Source organism: Lacerta agilis, chromosome 8 (assembly GCF_009819535.1).
Source record: "Lacerta agilis isolate rLacAgi1 chromosome 8, rLacAgi1.pri, whole genome shotgun sequence".
Lineage (NCBI taxonomy): Eukaryota > Metazoa > Chordata > Lepidosauria > Squamata > Lacertidae > Lacerta > Lacerta agilis.
Window position 1 is genome coordinate 35,126,381 of NC_046319.1, and position 21,556 is coordinate 35,147,936.

The 21,556-nt window shown below is 41.1% G+C and overlaps 1 protein-coding gene across 2 annotated transcripts in view; it reads left to right on the forward strand.

Moving 5' to 3' along the window:
* Positions 1–18,503, forward strand: part of RPGRIP1L (RPGRIP1 like) — a 72,831-nt gene extending 54,328 nt beyond the window's left edge. For both annotated transcript variants that reach the window (XM_033156866.1, XM_033156865.1), the window contains 3 exons: positions 10,926–11,010; positions 16,107–16,240; positions 17,775–18,503. In XM_033156866.1, the coding sequence (XP_033012757.1) occupies positions 10,926–11,010; positions 16,107–16,240; positions 17,775–17,869 (314 nt within the window). In that variant the 3' untranslated portion in view covers positions 17,870–18,503. The remainder of the gene's footprint in view (positions 1–10,925; positions 11,011–16,106; positions 16,241–17,774) is intronic.
* Positions 18,504–21,556: the final 3,053 nt, after the last annotated feature.

Sequence of the window (21,556 nt, forward strand, 5' to 3'; positions counted from 1 at the left end):
TGTTCCAGGGATAGTTTTAAAAATAGGATAGAAAAAATTGTTTAATTTGGAAACTAGGCAAAGTAAAAAAAACCCTCACTAATAAGTAGTTTTCACAATTTTAAAAGAGGCTTTCCTCATATTTTCCAATATGAATTCTATAAGAAATAAGCAGAACTGGTCCATCAGTGAATGGATGAAGTTTCACGATGTTCACATGAATTATATCCAACTTGCATTACATCGGACTTAAATTGTGATTGAATATCACCCAGGATTTTAAAAAATAACACTGACGAGGCAAACAAATGGAGGAGCATCAAATGCTCAACCCTGCTTCAGTTCAGTGGTGCTTGTCGGGAATCAGCGCTTGGCAGATTCTACCCCCAATCATTTTTATACATAACACTAGAGTGTCGCATATAAGCAGATGAATGCTGTTTGTTATGCCAAGCTGTAATAAATTTTGATGGCACATTGTCATGCAGTAAAATACAGAAAACATCTGTGGATTCGTTAATCCCCAGGATTTCACAAAATCCAGCATTCAGACATTCCCCATTAGAAAGCTTAGAGTTAAAACTTGCACTTATCCTTGGTACAGAGCGTACTGTTCTAAGTGATGTAGCTAATCAGGAACTCATCCAGCTGTTGGTGTCAGTAACTGCTGTTATTTGAGCGTGATCTTATCTAGTCTGTATGTTTTCTGTGTCAAAAGGCTGAAGTTGGGAGTGAAATTATGTTAGCAGCCAACTTGGTTTATTATTATGGCATTCCTTTTCCATATAAAAAGTGCTCTTTGTGACTTCATTTTTCCCCCCTTTCAGTCCTGGGCTTCGAAATTTATTGCACAGCAATTCAGACTTGAAAGCTGGAATGCACCCACTCAGCTTTATTAAAACTTCTAATTCCAAAAAGAAACATCCCACATTTTAATTCTAGCAATTTGAACATCTTATTTGAACTGATGTCAGACGCTTCTTTTTAACGTATTATTTTTTTAAAAGGAAAAGACAGTTCACATCGCTTAGGGAGCATGACTGTGCATTAGAAACAGGAACAGAGTTCTGAAGTCATTGATGGGGAATCTGTGCCACCCCTCTGCCCAAAGCTGCTAGACTCCAACTCCCATCACCCCAACCAGTGGGAACTGGAGGGCCAGAGGTTCCCCCAACCCATTTTAAACTATTTGGTTGTGCCATATTCTTTTTATGCTGAACCCTGTCTGTGAGGCAGCCTGAGGGTTCGGCTTGCTGCACATTCAGGCATATAGCTAGGAGTACATCATCCACTCTTCCTCTTGGGAAACCTTTTTTGCTGTAATTGCCACAAAGTTATAACTCGCCACTAATTTCCAACATGGTTGCTTTGTTCTTCCTAGAGAATTGCTTAAATAACTGGCCATCTAATTTCTTCTTAGTGCCAGCTTTTCTGGTAAGGGAACAGCATATCAAGGAAGTGCCCTAATGAATTTGCTGTTTGATAATGTCAGTGAGAAAGCCAATAATCTAATAGTAATGAAGTCAGAATGTGTGTGTTTACTATAGCTTTACTCCATTTCTTATTCATGCCTAATTAGATTTGGGTATGTAGAATATTAGGGGTTAATTGAATATTTTCTTTAATAAAACTGAGATTTACATGATTGGCGAAGGAAGTGTACTTTGAGCTTAGAGGGAAACTAGCAGTCCCCTAGATTTTGCATGGAAAAAATCACGATAAATCCAGATGTAATTTGAGAAGTCATTATTTCTTGGTAAATAATACATTCTTTTTATTGAGTTCTCATTATACTTATATCTTAGCACTGTGACTGGCTTTAAAAAAACTACATTGCATCTTAGCTGAGACAAAGAGATGTTTTGGAATTCTGGCATAATAAGCAACACTTAATGTAATGATTTAGTGCTCTCAATTCCTCAAGCCTGTGTTTTTAAAAAATCTATAGGTAGAAGCAAGGTAGTCTTACATAAATTAAATCTTATTGTTATACTATGATGGAGCCAAATGGTTCTTCTTATGTGGATCAATCTATCCATGTAAAGAACTATATATAGCTCTGTGTTAAGTGAATTTAGGGAAAGACGGAAAGGGATGCCAGACATATCTAACATCTATTCTCCTTCATAGTTAAACGTCCTGCTGAAAGGGATGTAAATCTGCCAGTCCCATACCCAAACAGTCCTTCCCCACCTTGGTTCCCTCCAGAAGTTTTGAACTACAACTCATATCTGCCCCAGGCAGCACAGATGTGCTACCTGGGGATGATGAGAGTGCTAATCCAAAACATCTGGAATGCATCGGACTGGGGAAGGTTGATGTATAAGGACAGTTAAGTCCTTGTGACAGTTGTATGTCAGGTGTATGACAGTTAAGTCATATAGAGGAAGGAGAAATAAATTCATAACCATATGCTATATACATAGTTTAACCCCCTTCCCTATGTAATTCTCCTGATCCAGGTCTTAGACATGTCCCCAAACCAGCCCTGTATCTAGGATGTTTGTCACCCCAAGCTCAAGTTGAGATACCACTACCACTAGACCCTCTCTTCTGCTCTTTCTGGCATGTGGCCATCTCTAGCTCTACCCCACTAGGTTCCTCCAAACATCCTTCACAGTTTCATAGGAGTACGGCTGCTGTTACCTCCAGCCCCTATGGCCAGGGGTGATGGGCACCATGTTGACATATGTTGGTTTCAATATAAGATCCCTGGGGTAGGGCAGGGATAGCCAGCTTGGTGCTCTCCGTATGCTGATGGGCTACAGTTTTAATCATCCCTGACCATTGGCCACTGGGGCTGATGGGAGCTGCTGTCCAACAACATCTGAATAACACCAGGTTGGCTGCCCCAGGATAGGGCCTCAATGTGGGTCAGTTTTAAAATAACTTGATCTGCTAGCGGTGAAAATAGGAAAGCAATAGTAAGCAGGCAAGTGTCATGCTCATGCTTTCAAACTCAACCGAGTGATGATTCTAACTTTAAGGGGGAAATACTGTAGATGCAAGCAAACTGACCTTATACTTTCCTCTAACTCAAAATAGATAGTTACACCGTTGGGGTCGACTCTTAATTTCACCTTGACAAAATGATTTTTTCGCCCCAGACAAGGCCACCATAATTGAAATAACAAAGATTAAGTTCAGTTGATAGACACTGATAACAAGGAAATAGCATTTATATTTCATAGGGCTGAGAGAATATTGCCATGAGAATGCTGAGAAGGCAAGAAAGGGGCCTGGAAATAAGATTAATGATCGAGGGCCTAAAGAATGTTATCTTGGCTGTATATAAACCTGCTTGGGAATTGACAATAGAAAGGGGCAAGATTAATGAAATCTTCCAAAGTTTTTTTTTTTTTTATGAGACCTATATAGATCAGAAGCCTTTGGCTCTGTGGAGTGAGTAGTTGATTATTTGGACAAATTGTAGTTACCTGAGGCAAGGCAAGAGAAAGGGGGGGATAAGAGAGAATTGATGTCTGGATGCACTTTGGATTCTGAATAGGATGATAGAGGAAGGGGACTTTCCATGTTCACAACACAGAAAAGATTTTGGCACATCCGTATTATTCTGAGACCATGTCAGCATTCAGGTTTGGGGAGAAGTGTCTTTCTAACCTTCATGGCTGTAGAAAGCAAAATGTTGAAAGGTCCAGAAATCAGGACACCAGTAAAATCAATCACACTGTCACAATGTTTTCCAGCATCCCTTCCGATCAAATACTGCTTGATTGCCCAAATTATCCTAGTTTATAGGATAGTTTGAAAGGCACTGGCTACATTCAGAATATTTTATTCCAGCTTAAGATGCCACCTATTTCCTTGACACACAACCCCTTTGCGAGCTGCAGTTAAACCAGGAAGCTGTAATTAACCGTAATTTCCTCTTTTATCTGAAGTGGAGAATTATGGTTACCAGCTTCAGAACTAGCCAGGCTATTAAACTAACTTCAGACCATGGTTTAATATATTGGTTTGTTCTGAAGCTGGTAGCCATAGTTCCTTGCTCTGAAAGAAATGAGAAACTAGGTTTAATTTAAGACTTACTCTTTGGTTGGTTGCTTTATGCCACAAAGTGGGGTGCATGTGCGGGTGAAAGGCACATTCATATCTTATTAAGCCTGAGATATGTTTCCCTGAATATGGAGAGTGTGACAGTAAGAAATAGAGAGACCTGGCATAAGTAGGTTCACTTGGGTAAGTAGTAGGGAGACTCCAGGGGTTTGATGGGGGAGCTTTGGATAGAGCATTCCACCTACTCATTTACATGATTCTTGTTTCACATTCATCTGTTGGTTTCCTACATACTGAGAGAGCAATGGGCAAGGGTGGTAGGGATCTTGCCACACTGGCTCATAAGAAGAGCCTGCCAGAAAAGGCCAATGACCCATCATAGACCAGCATCCCGTTCTTATTATGGCCTATGAGAAGCCCACAAGCAGGACCCAAGTACAGTAGAACCTTCTTCTTGCACTCAATCAGAAGCTGCATCGAAAACTGGAACACTTAATTCCAGGTTTCAGCATTCGGGAGCCAAAACGTCTGAGTACCAAGGCATTCAAGAACCAAGGTATGACTACTACAGCATTCTCCCTCCAACTTGTGATTCCCAGCAACTGGTATTCAGAGACTTGTTACCTCCAACAGTGGATCTTTTGCTCAGTATGCCCTCCAATATCCATGGACCCTTACATATTAAACCAGGTGTCAGCAAACTTTTTCAGCAGGGGGCCGGACCACTGTCCCTCAGACCTTGTGGGGGGCCGGACTGTATTTTGAAAAAAAATATGAACGAATTCCTATGCCCCACAAATAACCCAGAGATGCATTTTAAATAAAAGCACACATTCTGCTCATGTAAAAACACCAGGCAGGCCCCACAATTAACCCAGAGATGCATTCTAAATCAAAGGACACATTCTACTCATGTGAAAACACGCTGATTCCCGTACTGTCCACGGGCCGCATTTAGAAGGCAATTGGGCCGCATCCGTCCCCCGCGCCTTAGTTTGGGGGCCCCTGTATTAAACCCTTTCAGGGCTTAGAGCAGATCTCTCCCCAATATAAGGCTCCCCACCCCAAAAAAACCCTAAGCTTCCTGTAGATTTTTTTTTAATTATAGTTTTCCATGTTTGTGCCTTCTTGCTTTGGTTCATAATCTAGACATTCGTGTTTCGGGAAGCTTTAAAATTGGTGAAATGGGAATTGATGTATTTTGCTTTTCGAAGAAGCGGGAGCCTGTAAAACTTCTCAGAAGAGATCAGAAGTATAGCACATAAGATTTAGTGTGCAGTGTGCGGGGAGGAAAGGAATTTTCTTCATCTGACTTTTGTTAAGCAGTAGAGTGTGATTCCTCAATGTTATCCCTATTCCAAGTTAGTGGGTGGCAGCATTATGGGAATTTGGATGAGAGCGGTTGTTGGGAGCAGGCACAAATATTTTCTCTGCTTAAAATATTTATATCCAATGTACAAACCATAGTTCTTGAGGAAGCTTACAACATTAAAAAAACAAACTAACACAGAACAGCATGTAACAATACATCGTAAAAACAAGTAAAATATGTCATAAAAACACAGAGCAAAAAGTAGCAATATGTCATAAAAGCAAACATCAGCGTAATACCAAGAACCCCCCCCCCCCGATTAAAAGAATACAAAACCCGAGATTAATCAACCACTTAAAAACCATTAAAAGCCTGGGTAGTCGTAGCAATACAGTACTCAACCTTTGACCTTGTAGGGTAACTCTGCAGTATTATCCCCCGCAGGACTGAGGCCAATAGAGAATTGTTTCCCTACGGCCACTTAATGGTTTCATTGCAGAGGCAATGTTTGAACTAGAGACATCCTCATTTGTGCCCCAGTCTGCACTCATTTACCCATAGCTGGTGTCCCCAAAATCCTGTATCCACAATTCTTTATTTATTTAACAAGTTTAACAAAAAGAAAAGATAGAGAAAACATGAGCTCACATTAATGATAATAATATAATATGCTAATTAATACTAATTTAAGGATATGATAAACTGTAATATAATATATCATTAATATAATATTATTCCATTAATAATCATAAAAAGAAAACATTAGCTCAAACTATAGATTAAGAACAAGAAACACCTTAATATTTAAATTCATCTGGAAGCACAAAAAGATTTAAATGGCCCAGTTAAAACTAAAGATGAAGCCTGTTTAACCTCTCTAGAGCAGGGGTCCCCAAACTAAGGCCCGGGGGCCGGATGCAGCCCAATCGCCTTCTCAATCTGGCCCGCGGACGGTCCAGGTATCAGCATGTTTTTACATGAGTGGAATGTGTCCTTTTATTTAAAATGCATCTCCACGTTATTTGTTGGGCATAGGAATTCATTCATATTTTTTTTCCAAAATATACTCTGCCCCCCCACAAGGTCTGAGGGACAGTGGACCGGCCCCCTGCTGAAAAAGTTTGCTGACCCCTGCTCTAGAGAATGGATTCCATAGTAAAGATTCTGCCACAGAAAAGATCCTGTCCTTTCGCCCTATCCACCTCAATTATCTCCAACACCTTTTGGTCAGGAGTCTGGGGCCAAGATAAAATTTGGTTGGCCTCTCTGGTCCTCAAGCCAACAAGAGCTCCTATTAATAATACAGTGACCATCAGTACATCCACCTCAGTTTTAAACATGTAAGTTGATATGTGTCCTGATAGATATCCAAACAAAATTGACATTTATAAGAAATAGGCTTAAACGTTGCAAGGGCAGTAAGGTCCTGGGGCCATTGCATAATATATGTTGGGTGTTTCGTCCTTCTAGGCTCGAAGTTTAAGTCTCTTGGCAACCGTTAGGGCTCCCTCTTAGTGTCCTGCTGTAAGTCCCATACAAGATGAATATAATTTAAAAGTACATGAGCATCTGCAGATAACAAGGATTTATCCAATACAAAATTAATGTGGACAGTAGCTTCAGACCAAAAGGGAAATATCTCTGGACATGCCCACTGCATTCTTATCAATTATTTCCCCGGTAGTATCTGTAAAATCCAGCTCATAACAATTTGTCTTAATGCTTAAATTTGTGGCTTCATGTATGTGCCTGTGATACTGGAAGATGCTCCAAACTGGTGTCCACATTCGTAACCTGATTGAAGGGTTTTTGTTTTTTATTATTTTATTTGGGATATAAAGAGATGAATGTCAGGCTGTAGCTTTCCCCACTCTGCTGGTCTAGAAGTCTTTCTTATTGCCTGTTCTGGCAGGAGAGGGGGATTAAATTACTGGGGCTGTCAGAAAGGACAAGCGCTCTGCCATACATTATCGCTATCACTGACTTTCACTGGGCGAAAGAAAGAAACCACCGTAAATCCCTTCCATTGCGAAGCAATAAAAGCCACTGGCTTTCACAGTCGTGACTGCCAGGGCCATTAACAGGAAATGACAACTGTGTGGCATTCTTAGATGCTGCCTGTATCTCTTCTGACAGTGTGAGCATAAACCTGCCAGCAATATGACAATTGGATCACATGACTGTTCCGACTTCCATTCCGGCTTTCATTGTTGATTTTCCTTAGGAAGCATGGAAAGAGGCAGTTAGTTCCCCCCCCCCCCGGTTCTCTTCCCCCACTCCCCAAATTACCCCTTTTAAAAATAGTGTTACACAAGTACGTAACTTTTCACGTCTTCTGTTCTCATAGCTAATTTCACAAACTGGTATTTAAAAAGCTATTTATTTATTTTTGCATTCCTTTTACAAGGCAAATTTAAATAAAGAGTTAACTGGATATGTAGGTAAATTGAGGGAATGCCTCAGATTAATTGTCCCAGTATTTCTATTTTGTACTGCACCATTTGATTTATTGCACTTCCTGTATTTGTGTATTTATTTTTTAACTGCATTGAACTTTTTAGGAAAGGTTTATTGCAGATCTGAATACTCCAGTTGAACACCCAGAACATCCGCTCCTGCTTTTACCCAAAAAAAGTTTTCCAATTCATTTCGAGAGGAAGTGTGCCATTACATGCAGCTGAATTGCAATTAAGAAATAAGCTAGCACTCACAAGAATTTGATCTGTGTATCAGCATGCATGCATGGTTATGGATTGGAATAGTGGGGTGGAATCTGCATGGATCCTTTTTAGGCTAAGCCAGCCCTATTCCATAAGCCATCACATTAATAATAATAATAATAATAATAATAATAATAATAATAATATTTCTATCCTGCCTATCCAGCTGGGTCTCCCCAGCCACTCTGGGGGGTTTCCAACAGAAGGTTAAAAATACATTAAAACATCAGTTATTAAAAACTTCCATAAACAGGGCTGCCTTCAGATGTCTTCTAAATGTCAGATAGTTGTTTGTTTCTTTGACATCTGATAGGAGGGCGTTCCACAGGGTGGGAGCCACTACGAAGAAGACCCTCTGCCTGGTTCCCTGTAACTTGGCTTCTCGCAGTGGGGGAACCGCCAGAAGGCCCTCAGCGCTGGACCTCAGTGTCCGGGCTGAACGATGGGGGTGGAGACATTCCTTCAGGTATACTGGGCCAAGGCCATTTAGGGCTTTAAAAACGTACTGGGAGGCAATGTAGGTCTTTCAAGACTGGTGTTATGTGGTTCCGGCAGCCGCTCCCAGTCACCAGGCTAGCTGCTGCATTCTGGATTAGTTGTAGTTTCCGGGTCACCTCCAAAGGTAGCCCCACACAGAGCGCGTTGCAGTAGTCCGAGCAGGAGATAACTAGAGCATGCACCACTCTGGTGCGACAGTCCATGGGCAGGTAGGGTCTCAGCCTGTGTACCAGATGGAGCTGGTAGACAGCTGCCCTGGACACAGAACTGACCTGCGCCTCCATGGACAGCTGTGAGTCCAATAGCCAGCAGATGCCTTGTAAGTGTTTGGGAGGAATTCAACATAGCATTAATAAGATTGCTTTGTCAATGCAAGCATTTTTGCCTGCCTGATGGAAGAATCTCCCCTCCAGATCCTATTCTAGAATTTCTGCCATGCCACTACTGAGCCAATTGGGGCAGATGAGGTGGGAAGCCCCGTTGCACTAGCAAAAGTCATTGTGTGGGCTTCTGCTAGTTGGACCCATTAGTTGAACCAGTCACTTATGTTTGTGCCCCAAAAGAGGTGCCCCCTATGCAAAAAGGGGGGGCATTTCCACTGTTTTCCTGTGTTTCCTGTTCCATGTTCTGTATTTACAGTTAGGAAGTGCTTCCTTACATTTAGATGAATGTGCTTCCCTGTAGTTCAAGGACAGTGTTTCTCCTAGTACCACTTGCTGGGGAGCAACAGTGGAACCCACCCACCCTTCTTCATAAGGTGGGCCACTCGGAACAGGACCATTGGAGAATGTCTTCAAAGGCAAGCCAACACAAACGTGGGAGCTAGTGTTTTACACTCAGTGCCTTGCATCAAGAGTGCTTCAGGAAGCAGATAATAAACAAATGGAAATGGTTGATATAGTAGCAGGTACATTATTTATTGCACTGCCTACCGTATACCTGTCGCAGAAAAAAAAATATGGTTATCTTGTGTCACAGTGTGTGTGGAGATGAGTGGGCAATACAGGTAATAGTAACTGACTTGTTTTCTGATGAATGCAAGTATATATCCTTTCAAGTTGCACTGTTTCCAATTGCTGCAAAGAAAATCCACCTGCAAATCTTGAACCAAACACCAGTGCTTTGTAGAAGGTAACTTGATAATTTGAGCCAGTTGAATTGATGAGTAATCCTAGAAAGTTTTACATTTATTTTAATTTTGATTACATTTTGAACAAAGAGTATATTTATCCATGTTTTATGTCCATGCTGATAGGGATTTTACTGTATTTGCAATAGCCTATGGCTACAAGCATTAAATACTTATTAGATATGGGGGGATCCCCCCCTTTACCACATTTCAACCAACTCTGTGATATGCACAGCTGAGCAGTTAAATGTATTTAAGACTCAACAAAATCATGATAAATGCCCTCATACATAAGGATTCTAATCCCACAGGTATTTCTACATTTTGCTTTCCTTTTCTAAAAGTAGATACTTCTCTGGATTATGTAGCATTATGTCTACTTTCTGTTCATCTACACTATACTTTCTTATTTATAAAATTTGCAATTTAGTGGATTCTGGTTTTTAATTCTGTTCCTCAAAGCAGGGCATTAAGAACTATCCCACAATCCTTTCCTTCAGTGTGTGGGGGGAGAAAATGAGTACAGTAAAAGGATTTACTTACCCTCATCAAAGGATGCATATGAAAACAACTTATACAGAAGCAGACCTTCAGTACATTTAAACACTTGGTACATTCTACTCCAGATGAAATGAGCTCTCTTACTTAAAACCTTGGGTTAAGGTGACCTTGCCCAGTCTTGGGCCTCCAGATGTTGGACTACAACCCACATCATCCCCAACCAGCACGATGGGAGTAATAGTCCAAAAACATATGGGGACTCAAGGTTGGGGAAGACTAGGTTAAGGGGGCTTTCCCAGCCCAATGAACCTGGGGGGTTTGTGCTCCCCAACTCAGCTGTGATCCTTCAGAGTTGTCCAAAATGAAAGAAAAATAAAATAGAATCATGCCACATCGTAATATACAGTCATCTAAGCCATAAACAGGAACTGTTCATCGTGGACATTGGCTGAAGGAATATTTGAATACAGGCGTGTTTCCAGGTAGTGAGAATTTATACCACTGAAATTTCATAGTGATTGGATATCTGCCTTATCCAATGGACCCCTGTTCATCAAAAAGAAAATAGTGTTACTATAAAGTCTATAGGCATTCTTCGCCTTACCATGTCATTCCTCTCTACAGCTGGGCTTTGTGGGATAATACCTGTTTCGATGACTTAAAACGAAAGGAAGTTACTTTGAAAACACATAACTAGCAAAGCAAATTGTGTTCATTTCGTTCATTGCAAGTAATCGCAGCCATTGCCATTTCCTGTTGCGTTTTTCAGTGATACATGTGGACCAGGCAAACAACAAAATGAAGCGTGATTTCCTCAAGGCCATGCTTCAAGGATCAGAGCCCAGCCCTGGAAGGTAAATTTTGCAGCAGAATGGGTCAGATGCCCTTCAACTTCACAATTTTGTATTTCCATGTGATAAATGCTACATGTTTCTTTCAAGGGTACATGATGTTGTCACATAGTAGCACCTGAATTTTATTTATTGTTTATAATTTTCATCCCCCCAAAAAAACAAACAGAAAAGAACAACAAGCACAATGTGTACCATTTTTTTTCCTTCTACAGGACAATCATTCTCCTTGTAGAGGAGTAATTGATCCATGCCGTTTTGATTGTGGTTCAGAATAGCTGCTGGTTCAGGTAGAAGTATAAGGGCTGCCAGTCAGCCTTTCACACACTTAAGTTATCCATATATAGACAGATAAGCAGTGCAGACCTGAGGGTAGTACTTGGCAATAAGACGGTAGTCTTTGTTTTCTCCATTTTACTTTAAAATTGAGCTTCGTATGTTGGCTGGTGCACAATTTTTTAATGGAATCCGACAGGAAGTGCCATAAAGTGATCCCTTAAGAGCAGGCATGTATCACATCTAAAGCACTTTGAAGTTCAGAAAGATTTTTCTTTTCTTTTTTTTCATTTCTGCAAACAAGGAAAGGACTTCCAGATTTACTGCATACATTAGTAAGATGGATAACATGCTGGTGTGAGCAGAACTCCAAATAAAGTTACAGATTTCCCAATAGTGCCATATTCTGTGTCCCGATCGTTGTTTCACAGGACTAATTTGAGTCCAGTGACTAAGCAAGATCTTTCGCTCAAATGCTGAAATTCCACAAACATCGGCATGCTGCCTCTCTACAATCATTGTGCAAGGTTAAGTCCATGTCACTCCAAGGGTAGAAGATTAAATCCTTGCCCACTGAAATCTTTCGAAAGCCCATGCATGAACGCGAGATAGACAACCTTTTCCTCGTGTTCCGAAATGATTCTCTTCTTCCCTCACCTTCAAGTCTCCGGGGAAAGTCCACAGATTCTTCAGGAAGCAAATACCATTGCTCAACCGTTCACCTTATGTCACAACCAGTCAATGGTCAAGTCTCATTTATTTCAGTAGGAATCCAATGCACATAATTGTGGGCATGTGTTGGATTCACTTCCTACACATGCCCACAATTATACTCTGTCCTGGGTTACATTTTGAAGGGCAAGGCATAATCTCTTAAGATACATTTAAAAATAATAATAATTCAGATTATATATAATTTCAAAATACAGTGTGCTAACTTGTCATTCAGATCCACTCCTGCTTTATAGCAGGCTCACTAGAAACATGTTTCCCTTACTGCTGGCATCTTAATTATGTGCAATTGGTGTACATATTCCATCACCATGCTTCAGACATGCTTTTTACCCTCTAGAATTAGGTTGAAGGAACTAGATGCATCTTTCTTGATCCAATTTGTCTTGTTGGAGATTCTTCATCACTCTCTTGTGATTGTCCTTCTTGAATTATATAACTCAGTAGCATGCATATTCATGTTCAATCTCTGGCATCTCCAGTTAGAAGGATATCAAGTACCTTCTCTGAGCAAGACCCTGGCAAGCTCCTGCCAGTCAGAATACACGGTACTAGGCTGGGCGGCTGAGTAGTCTGAGCCACCATAGATTGTGCTTATCAGCTCTTGCCTTATGGTTGCAAGAAATGGACAACGTACTTCAAATGAGACCTCATGAGTAGATTCTGTTCCAAACCATATAAATCTGTAGCATGCCCTCATTGCAAACAAGACACTCACTTCTTGTTCAGTTGCATTTAGTCATTCATTTTGAAATCCCTACCTCTTCCTAGAAATCTGGTTTTTGAAGGTACTGTTCCGTGTGCATTTCAAAAGTGTGGAGCATCGCAGTAAAATAGCAATTCATGCCCTGCTGTGGCATCATAATTACCATAATGCCATGAATGGCGCAACCAGCTTTCCATGTGGATCACTTGCGTGTCAAGTCAGGACGTCTCCTTCTGTGGGGAATTAGTATGGCAGCTCAGCACGTGGCCGAACACATCCACACAAAAAGCCATCTGCATCTGCTACGGTATCCGCAAAAGGCTTCCGCCACATGGAAGCGTTTTCCAGAAGTTACCATCCCACCTCCAGAACATCTGAAGCAAGCCTTTCCGTCTGGGCAGGCTCATCCATAAAGCCTCCTCACTCTCGTTCCACCTTTTAGAAGTTGGGCCATCAGGAAGGGAGATGCAGCCCTCAAATGCACAGACGCAGCACATTTTGAAGTTGGCGTATCGCTCCCTCGGCACATGTTTCCTATCACAATGCCTTATATAATAATAATAATACCAGAACTTTTTTTTCATTTGAAACAGGAACTAAACTTTAAAGTTTAGGAAACCAAAGGACCCAGGATAAAAATATCATTCCAAATTGGCTGCACATGGTCTAGCTATAGCAATAGGATAAATCAGTGATAACGGAAATGAGGACTAAAATTGCGTAACTTGAACACTGAACCCATACTTCTGCAAAGGCCTCCCCTCCTCAATCTCTCAGCTGTAGGGGCAAGGGGGACTGTAATAATATTGGTCTATTATCTGATTGAAAGGAGTGCAGAAAGTTTGGAACTCTTGAAATGTGTCCTATAAATGCAGAGTTTAGTTAAGATGATAAGAAGCGCACATCAGAACCAAACCACCCACCCAGATTTTATCTTTCAAACCCTTTGATTTAAATCTGGGATGGCTAACCTGTGGCACTTCAGATGTTATTCAACTACACCTCTCATCAGCCCCAGCCAATAGGAATTATGGGAGTTTTAGGCTAACAGCATCTAGAGGAGGTTTGCCATCCCTGGTTTAAAGGCTCTTCCCAGAGATTAATCAAGTTACAGCGCATCCCTATACCTCTCTACTGTGAAGTAAGCCCCACTGAGTACAGTGAAACTTTCACCTGACATATAGGATTGCATCCTAAAAAAAATTAATAAATTAATTTAACCAATTTAACATCTGGTGGCCTTTAAACCAGCAAGAGTTTCTTAACACCTGGAGGGGTGAAATGAAGGGGAAAGGAATGAGATGCCAGTTTTGTTGGAGCAGTTAACACAGATAACAAGCACACTCACAGCGAATCTCACAGAATAGTGTTTGATCAATAGTATAACCCCACTTTAACCCACTAACGTTTCATGAAATGAAACCTGCATTTGGCTTCAGTCCTGTCTCATGTAGAAAGGGGCTTCCCCTTACCATTCCCATTTTGATCCTTCAGAAGCGAATGTGTTTTCTAAAGCAGCATCTACAGTATCAACAGTGGGATTAATTCTCACTGACGTTGATGTTTTCATAGTTGTCATTTCTTGACATATGCAGCATACTTTGACTGTCTACAAAGCCAACATTCTGTGGTCTGGCTAGACCTCCTGATTTTGGCATTGATGAAGGTGCCAGGGAAAGTTAATGAGTTACATGTGTCTCTATGGTTTGTACTGTTCCGTGTTTTCAAGTAAACAAACGCAGGCGAACATAGCAGGGGGAAGTAGCGGGAAGTAGGCTATTTGTCTGCTCCTTAAAGGATAATGTATTTTTAAATTTGCCCCAAATAGGATCTTAGTTTTATTCTGTATCCTGACTTGAGCAAGTGTCCCATTGCAAAGGACAGTTCGTTCCAATTCTTTGTACTTAAGCGGATAATTTTATTGGCAGAACTTACAGCGTGTCTTAGCATTGTGACTAAGATACTTTATGCTATGAGGAATTCATACAGCTAGAGGACATTCTCATATATTTTACATATGTGTTTGAAAGCTCTGTTTAACGGGGATCGTGGGATCTTCTCTTGCTGACAAAAGGTTTTTGTGGTGCGGGGTTTTTTGAGAGAGAAAGACAGAGAGAACAATACAGATACAGAGAGAAAGTTGCCTCCATGTGTACATATTAAAAATATAAATACATTTAAAGCCAGGACTCACAATGCCATATTTTCTGCAGCTTAACCTTGTTGCATGTTCTTGGAAGGGTTAGGGTGAACTTGTGAACTTTCTGGTGAAAGAAGGGTACTGCGGCCACCACAGGCACTGGCCGTGTCCCTAATTTTTGCTCTTTGAAAAGCAGTACCATGTGGCCTGTCACAAAGGGGGCTTGACACTCAGGGTTTTTTTAAAAAAAGAAAGAAAACATTTGCCACGCAGCAGGTCGAACTGCTCTTCTTGACCTTCAAATCCAAATCTGCAATTCCTTGCATCTTCACCATCGGCTGCAGACCTCTGAATCCATTGGACGGTACTGGGAACTGGAGCCCCAGGACAGGATTCAAAGAGCTACTTGGAAGTTTGTCCAAGGCCTTTAGGGAGCCAAGTGGGATTTTTTGGCTCTGTATCCATTTCACCCACACCAACACATTGTTGCATCATCAGCTGCTTTTGAAACTCCCTTGAGTGATGATTTGTCATTCAGCAGAGGAGTGGGGTGGCGGGTGCTTTAGAAACACAAATCCCGAAGCTGCCTTGAGCATATACATAAGCAGAAGGACTGTTGCTCAATGGTTATAGCATTTACTTTGTATACAGAAGGCCCCAGGTTCAGTCCCCAGCATCTCCAGGTAAGGCTTGAAAACATCCTTCTCTGAAACCCTGGAAAAGCATTTCCAGCCACTGTAGACCACCATACTGAGCTAGACGGGACCAATGGTCTGACTCGATATTAGGCAGATTCCTATATTCCTATGCTCTTTGCATCCTGGTCCCTCACTGAGTGTGTTGGGAACTTCTCAACAGTGTCATAGCCCTTATAAAACAGGAGGAACAGAGCAAGGACATAGGAAGCTGGTCTAAAGCCATGCACAATGATCTCAAAATGAGACTGCAGCCTAGTTTCCTGCTGAAAATGCCATGCACACCTTGGGCTTCCAATTGCCCCCAAATGTGCTGTTTACTGCAAATGGCATTCTGGATAAGAAATAGCCACAGGCAGCAATTTCTAGCAAGAAAATGGTGGATTGGGGCCCTGTGGCTGCTTTCTCTTTAAAATTAAAGCACCCAGTTCTTAAAAGTGTGAATAATATGTAATTGACCCTGATATTCTCCAATGGAAATTAAAACTGAAATTCCAAAAATAAATATTTGAGTTTATAACCTCCCCCCCCCTTTTTTGTACCTTCTCAGCATACGATTTACAGTAGTAAGTGACCCTCCAGAGGATGAGCAAGATCTTGAGTGTGAAGATATTGGCTTTGCATACATCAGTCTAATGGAGATATTTCGGAAAGGGCAAGACGTCATTGACCAAGACATCAACAGTGAGTTTCAGGGCATTTTCTCTTTAGTTTTGCTTTCTCACAGCTCTGAGGGTTGTATCTAATGCTAGTTCTACTTAGAGGAGACCCACAGACATTAATGAACCTAAGTTATTCAGGTTCATGTACTTCTGTGAGTCTACTCTGAGTAGCACTGGCTATAACTCTCAGTTCCCAAATATTTCCCAAGTTTGTTTGGGCTTCCACCCACCCCCCACTTGGAGAGGTGGAATTTTTATCAGGTAGTCCTATAAAAAGAGAGATAGCAAAGAAGACCCAAGTCATTTTGCATTCCATGTGCAAAACACAGCCACTGCAGAGTGTTCCCCACTGTACCTGAGCAGAGGCCATGTGACACACACAACTCCATCTGTTCCAAGCCCCTCATCACCTGTTGACTGAGGCAGCCACTCTACCTAATGATAGAGGTGGCCCAGATAAATATTTTTATAAAAGTGGATTTTGGATTGTGGTAGTTCTTGGAGTGCTGTCCCAGACCTCATTAAGTGAAATATAGTTATAAAAGGTGTATTAGAGGCTGGAGGTGTTTGGGAGCAGTTTAATGCAATTCCTAAAACAAGACAGAACCCAGCATCTCCCTTACAACTTAGGTACATTCTTCTGAACCAGACACCAAGCATTTGTTCTTGAACTGGTAATCTTAGGTCACAACTAGATTGTTGTTTTGGTTGTTTATCCTGGATTTCATCCGTATCTTTGCAACAGCTCAGTTAGGTTAGGGCTGGGAGACGAGTGACTGGCCCTGTTTTACCCAGTGAAGCGATGTGGAAACTTGAACGTGGATCTCTCTGCACCATGCTGGTTTTGTGTGTGGTTGAGGACGTGTTTTAGAAGATCCAGCTTTCATGTTCTGAATTGTAAACAAAAATTAAGGCAGTTTTCCATTTTGGATACGCTGGGAAACTGGTTTAATAAACAGCAATGGAAGTACTGAGCTGTGGGTGGAGGGAAAGGATAAGGATGGAGGACATAGGCATAGGGCTCCTTCTTAGTCCAATAAACCATGGTTTATTATGTCAAGATTGTTACAGCTACCCTAAATTCCCAGGATGATAAGGTAAATCTTGGACAGTCATTAACCTATTAGTCATGGGGAGGGACCATGTGCAGCCAATTTGGAATGTCTTTTTTAAATGTAGTGTGATCTACCTAGGAAGAGCTCTCTCTTGTGCAGGAGAGCAGGTTTCATCTTCCTCCACCATAAGGAGGTGATGGCAGTGGTCCTTCATCTATGTGTTTGTAGTTGGCGAGAACCCAGGACTTTCCACAACTCTATCTCCTTCTGCCTGTGTTAAACGTATGCTCCGCATCTGGAGATGTGGTTAGCTCATGGTCTCAAAAGAGCAATTGACTGCGGTTCTCAGATGCACTTACTTGAAATGGCCAATCTCTTTGTGCGTGTGAATGAAGGGCCTTTGCATTTCAGCAACCGAAGTTGAAGCTCTTCAAAGGTGTGGAATGCGAGGGTCTGTGAACTTGCTATTGACATTGCTTTCCCTCTCTGCTTCTTTTCCAGTTTTTGATTCACCAGATGGTGGAGCGGTAATTGGGAAGCTCAAAGTAACAGTGGAAGCCCTCCATGCTCTGCGCTCAGTCTATGAGGAGGTCTGAAAATGAGAGCCTGTGTCGACAGATGTGCTTTCTCCCCGCATAACCAACGCACAGGCTAGATCTAGGAAAAGAGAGAGAGAGATGCTACAGAATATTTAATGTATAATTTATATGTGAAGGATGCACAATTTGCAGCTGTAAACTTTGTATATTTTCCTGTCTGTTTGGATTTTCCTTTTTATACATTTCCCTCCCCAACACACACCCTTAAGGCTACAGCCCCTACCCCACAATGGACACCAGCTTGTAAATAATTAATACCTACATGATTGAATGATGTGCTTTATTTGCATTTTCAACATGATGTTTGCCTTAACATAAAACAGTAATAAAAATGCAAGTCAAATTTTTAATTTTTAATAAAATAAAAAAACCTTAAGCCTTAGAAAACTGATTAAAAATACTTTTATGTTATCCCTAATCACCCCACTAAATGGAATGCCTGCGATTAGCCTCATTAAGGATTTTATACTGTGAAGCTTTTATTAGAAGCAATATATGAAAATTACTTGGATTAATGTGTTAATCTGCCTCTTTAAAATGCTAATATCCATTTTATGCACATTAAATCTCAGTATGCGTTTTCTTTGATGCATGCCGTTTCTATCAATTAAATATAAAGAAGGAGACTGGTCCCAAGACTTATTAAATTACTGCAAGCTTTTATAAAAAGAAACACACAACTTTTGCCCTTCTGCTAACATTATAATCAGTTGTTTGTGATTATCAAGTTTTTTGAAGGGAGAGGATTGCGTAAACCTCCCTTTTTTGTTTTGTTTTGTTTTTCATCTGCAGGAAAAAGAGATTTACATATTTCAACTAATAGCTATCAAAGTGCAAGATGAAACCATAAAAGAATCGATCAGATTATCTTACGCTCCAGGCTGGGCCTTTGGTTCCCTTCTCACCCTCACCCACCCCCTCTATCCCACTTAAAACTTATATAAAACATGAATAACAAATAGTTGTATCCTGATAAACAATGATTGAAAACAGCCTGGAAACTCAATTTTCCAGCTTTCAACCAATGCTGATGAAGGATTTAATTGATTTTTTTTTAAATTGAGCCGTGGATCAGCCCCTCAAAAAAGATAGAAGTTTCTAGATAAGATTCATTTGGAATAGCTTATGCTTTTTCTATTTCTGAATATCTTTTTAGTGTATTTTAAACGGGATTTTATAGGTAAAGGGGCCCCTTTGCCGTTTACAAAAAAAAAACAGGCTATATTTATTTCGTAAGCATATGTAAAGTATTCAGAAAGATAAGTAATTTATTAAAATCTACCTAATTTGCCGTGATATATTAAATCTCTGCTTCAGTGATCACAGGCCATTTCATTTACAGAATTAGGCATTCCCTCTTTGTGTGATTAAAGCTCTGGAAAATGAGTTCTTTGCTCCTATTTGTGAACATTCAGAGCCTGCTAATGGCAAGAAGATGGAATAGATTATGAGACAATTCATTACAGTTCAACAGCGCAAAAAAAAGCCAGACAAAATGCAAAAAGAAAAAGCACAACTATGAATATCTGCATATAGTTTGAACCATCTGTGCTCTAATGGCTTCAGATACGCCTCTTCACCTTGAGGAGGCTTTGAAATGGCAGCCATACAATATTAATTTGTTGATGTACATCGAGAAGCCATCAGAATATATAAATTTTTGACCACAGAAATCTCCAAATTCTGCCATTAAATTCCCGTCCTCCTCATTTCCAAATTTTAGGGGAAGACAATCTCCAAGGAATACATTTGGCAAGTTCTCACAACAATTTAATCCTATGGAATGTTTTAGAAACCACAGATGGTGACATTCCTTAGCCCCCTTTCCATTCCCAGTCAACAGGCACATGTTTGTGTTCTCACTTGCGCTGCTTCTTAGTTCATTTCTTGGCCCATGTTTCCCAGTGTTCTTTGGCCCCCCACAACTATATTGTCATTAAGACTTCTTGTTATACTTTACAGTAATTTAAAACAGCTAGATTCAACACCAAGATTAATAAAGTGGCTTTTCAGAATTGGAGTTGCGGCATTTAAGCAGGAGGTTTGCATTATTCACCTAATATTTTGCAACCCAAAACAAAATCACTTCCTTATAAAGAAGTGAACATGAAGCCACACACACACACACACACACACACACAACACCATTTGTTGGGGTTCTGTAGTGTAACTGACTTTCATGGAAAACTTAAAGGACACACCAGTCAGGAATCCAGACGAGGACTTTATTGTCCTCCAATACAAACACAACAGAAATGGGAGACTTCTGGATCCTGTGCCATCTAGTAATTAAAACTGCAATCCTAATCCTGTCTACTGTGAAGTAAATCCCATTGAATTCAAAGGGGTAGGGGTTTATTTCCAAATAAGATGGGGTGGGGGTAGGATTGCAACCTATGCCATAAAACTCTGCTTTCCACAACCCATTAGCAGGAATGGGTTGTGTCCATTGTTAGTCCTAGACTCGTTGAAATTGATAAACATGATTAACTTCATTAATTTCTATGAGTCTGCTGTGAGTAGAACTTAGTTGGACACAACTTTGTTTTCTGAAATAAACCTTTTAGGCTGTACTAAATGGTACAGTTGGGAAGTTGTTAATTCTCATTTCGCTTAGGCATCTGCAGTTTTAACCTAATGTCAGAAGAACCTGCTGCATCAGGCCACTGGCCCACCTAGTCCAGCATCTTGTTCCCAGTGGCCATCCAGATGCCCCTGGGAAACCCTTAAGTAGGAGCTGTGTACAATTTAAGACTTGCCATTTAGCCTTTGCCAACTGAAGGTGCAAGTGTAGAAGTCATAAATTCACCTAGAGCAAAAAATATTGCAGTGCATTGTGGCTGAGTGGTTGGTTGGTTGGTTGGCATCTGTCTGTCTCGGGAGACAATGCAGGAGTACACCTTTGAGAGGTGAAGTCAAACTGTTGGAAGGTCTCAGTGCTTGCTGTGGCTGTAGAGACTGTTACAGGAGAGACATATTTTGTTGCAGCTGGGGCAGATGAAGGCATCTGGTTGTGCTGCTGCAGATACACCATGGCATTTCTTCTCTCTGCCACTGCCACCAGCACTGCTGTGAATGCACAACTTGACTGGTTGCCTCATATTTGCAGGGAGGACCATAGTTCAGTAGTAGAATACATGTCTTGTGTGCAGAGTATTGCAGGCTGTGTCTCTATCATCTCCTGATAGGGCTGGGAAAGACCCCTTTTGGAATCCTTGGAAGAACCTCTGCTAGTCATTTCAGGAATAGGAAATGTGTTTATGTTTGACTACAACCGCCGTCAACCCTGATAATTTGCTGTATGAGCTGGAACCAATGGAATCCAACAACATCCAGAGAGCAGCAAGCTCCCCTTTCCTACTATAGACCACTGGTCTTTGACAAGTGGGTTGGAGTTCCCAGCTGAGTCATAGCTTGGCCCTAAGGTAGTTTGCAACAGCAGCAGCACTATAAAAGTAAGAAGAAGTGGATCCCCAAATGCATGTTTAGCTTAAAGATGGTTGAAGGGTACTGCACACAATGCTGAGCTAGGTGAACCAGTGCTCCATCTTGTCCTGCTTTGTCTACGCCAACCTGGTGCCCACCAGATGTTGGGCTACAACTTCCCCCCATCTCTGACCTGGGGCTGATGGGAATTGGGAGTCCCAACAACACCTGGAGGGCCGCAAATTCACCACTCCTAAT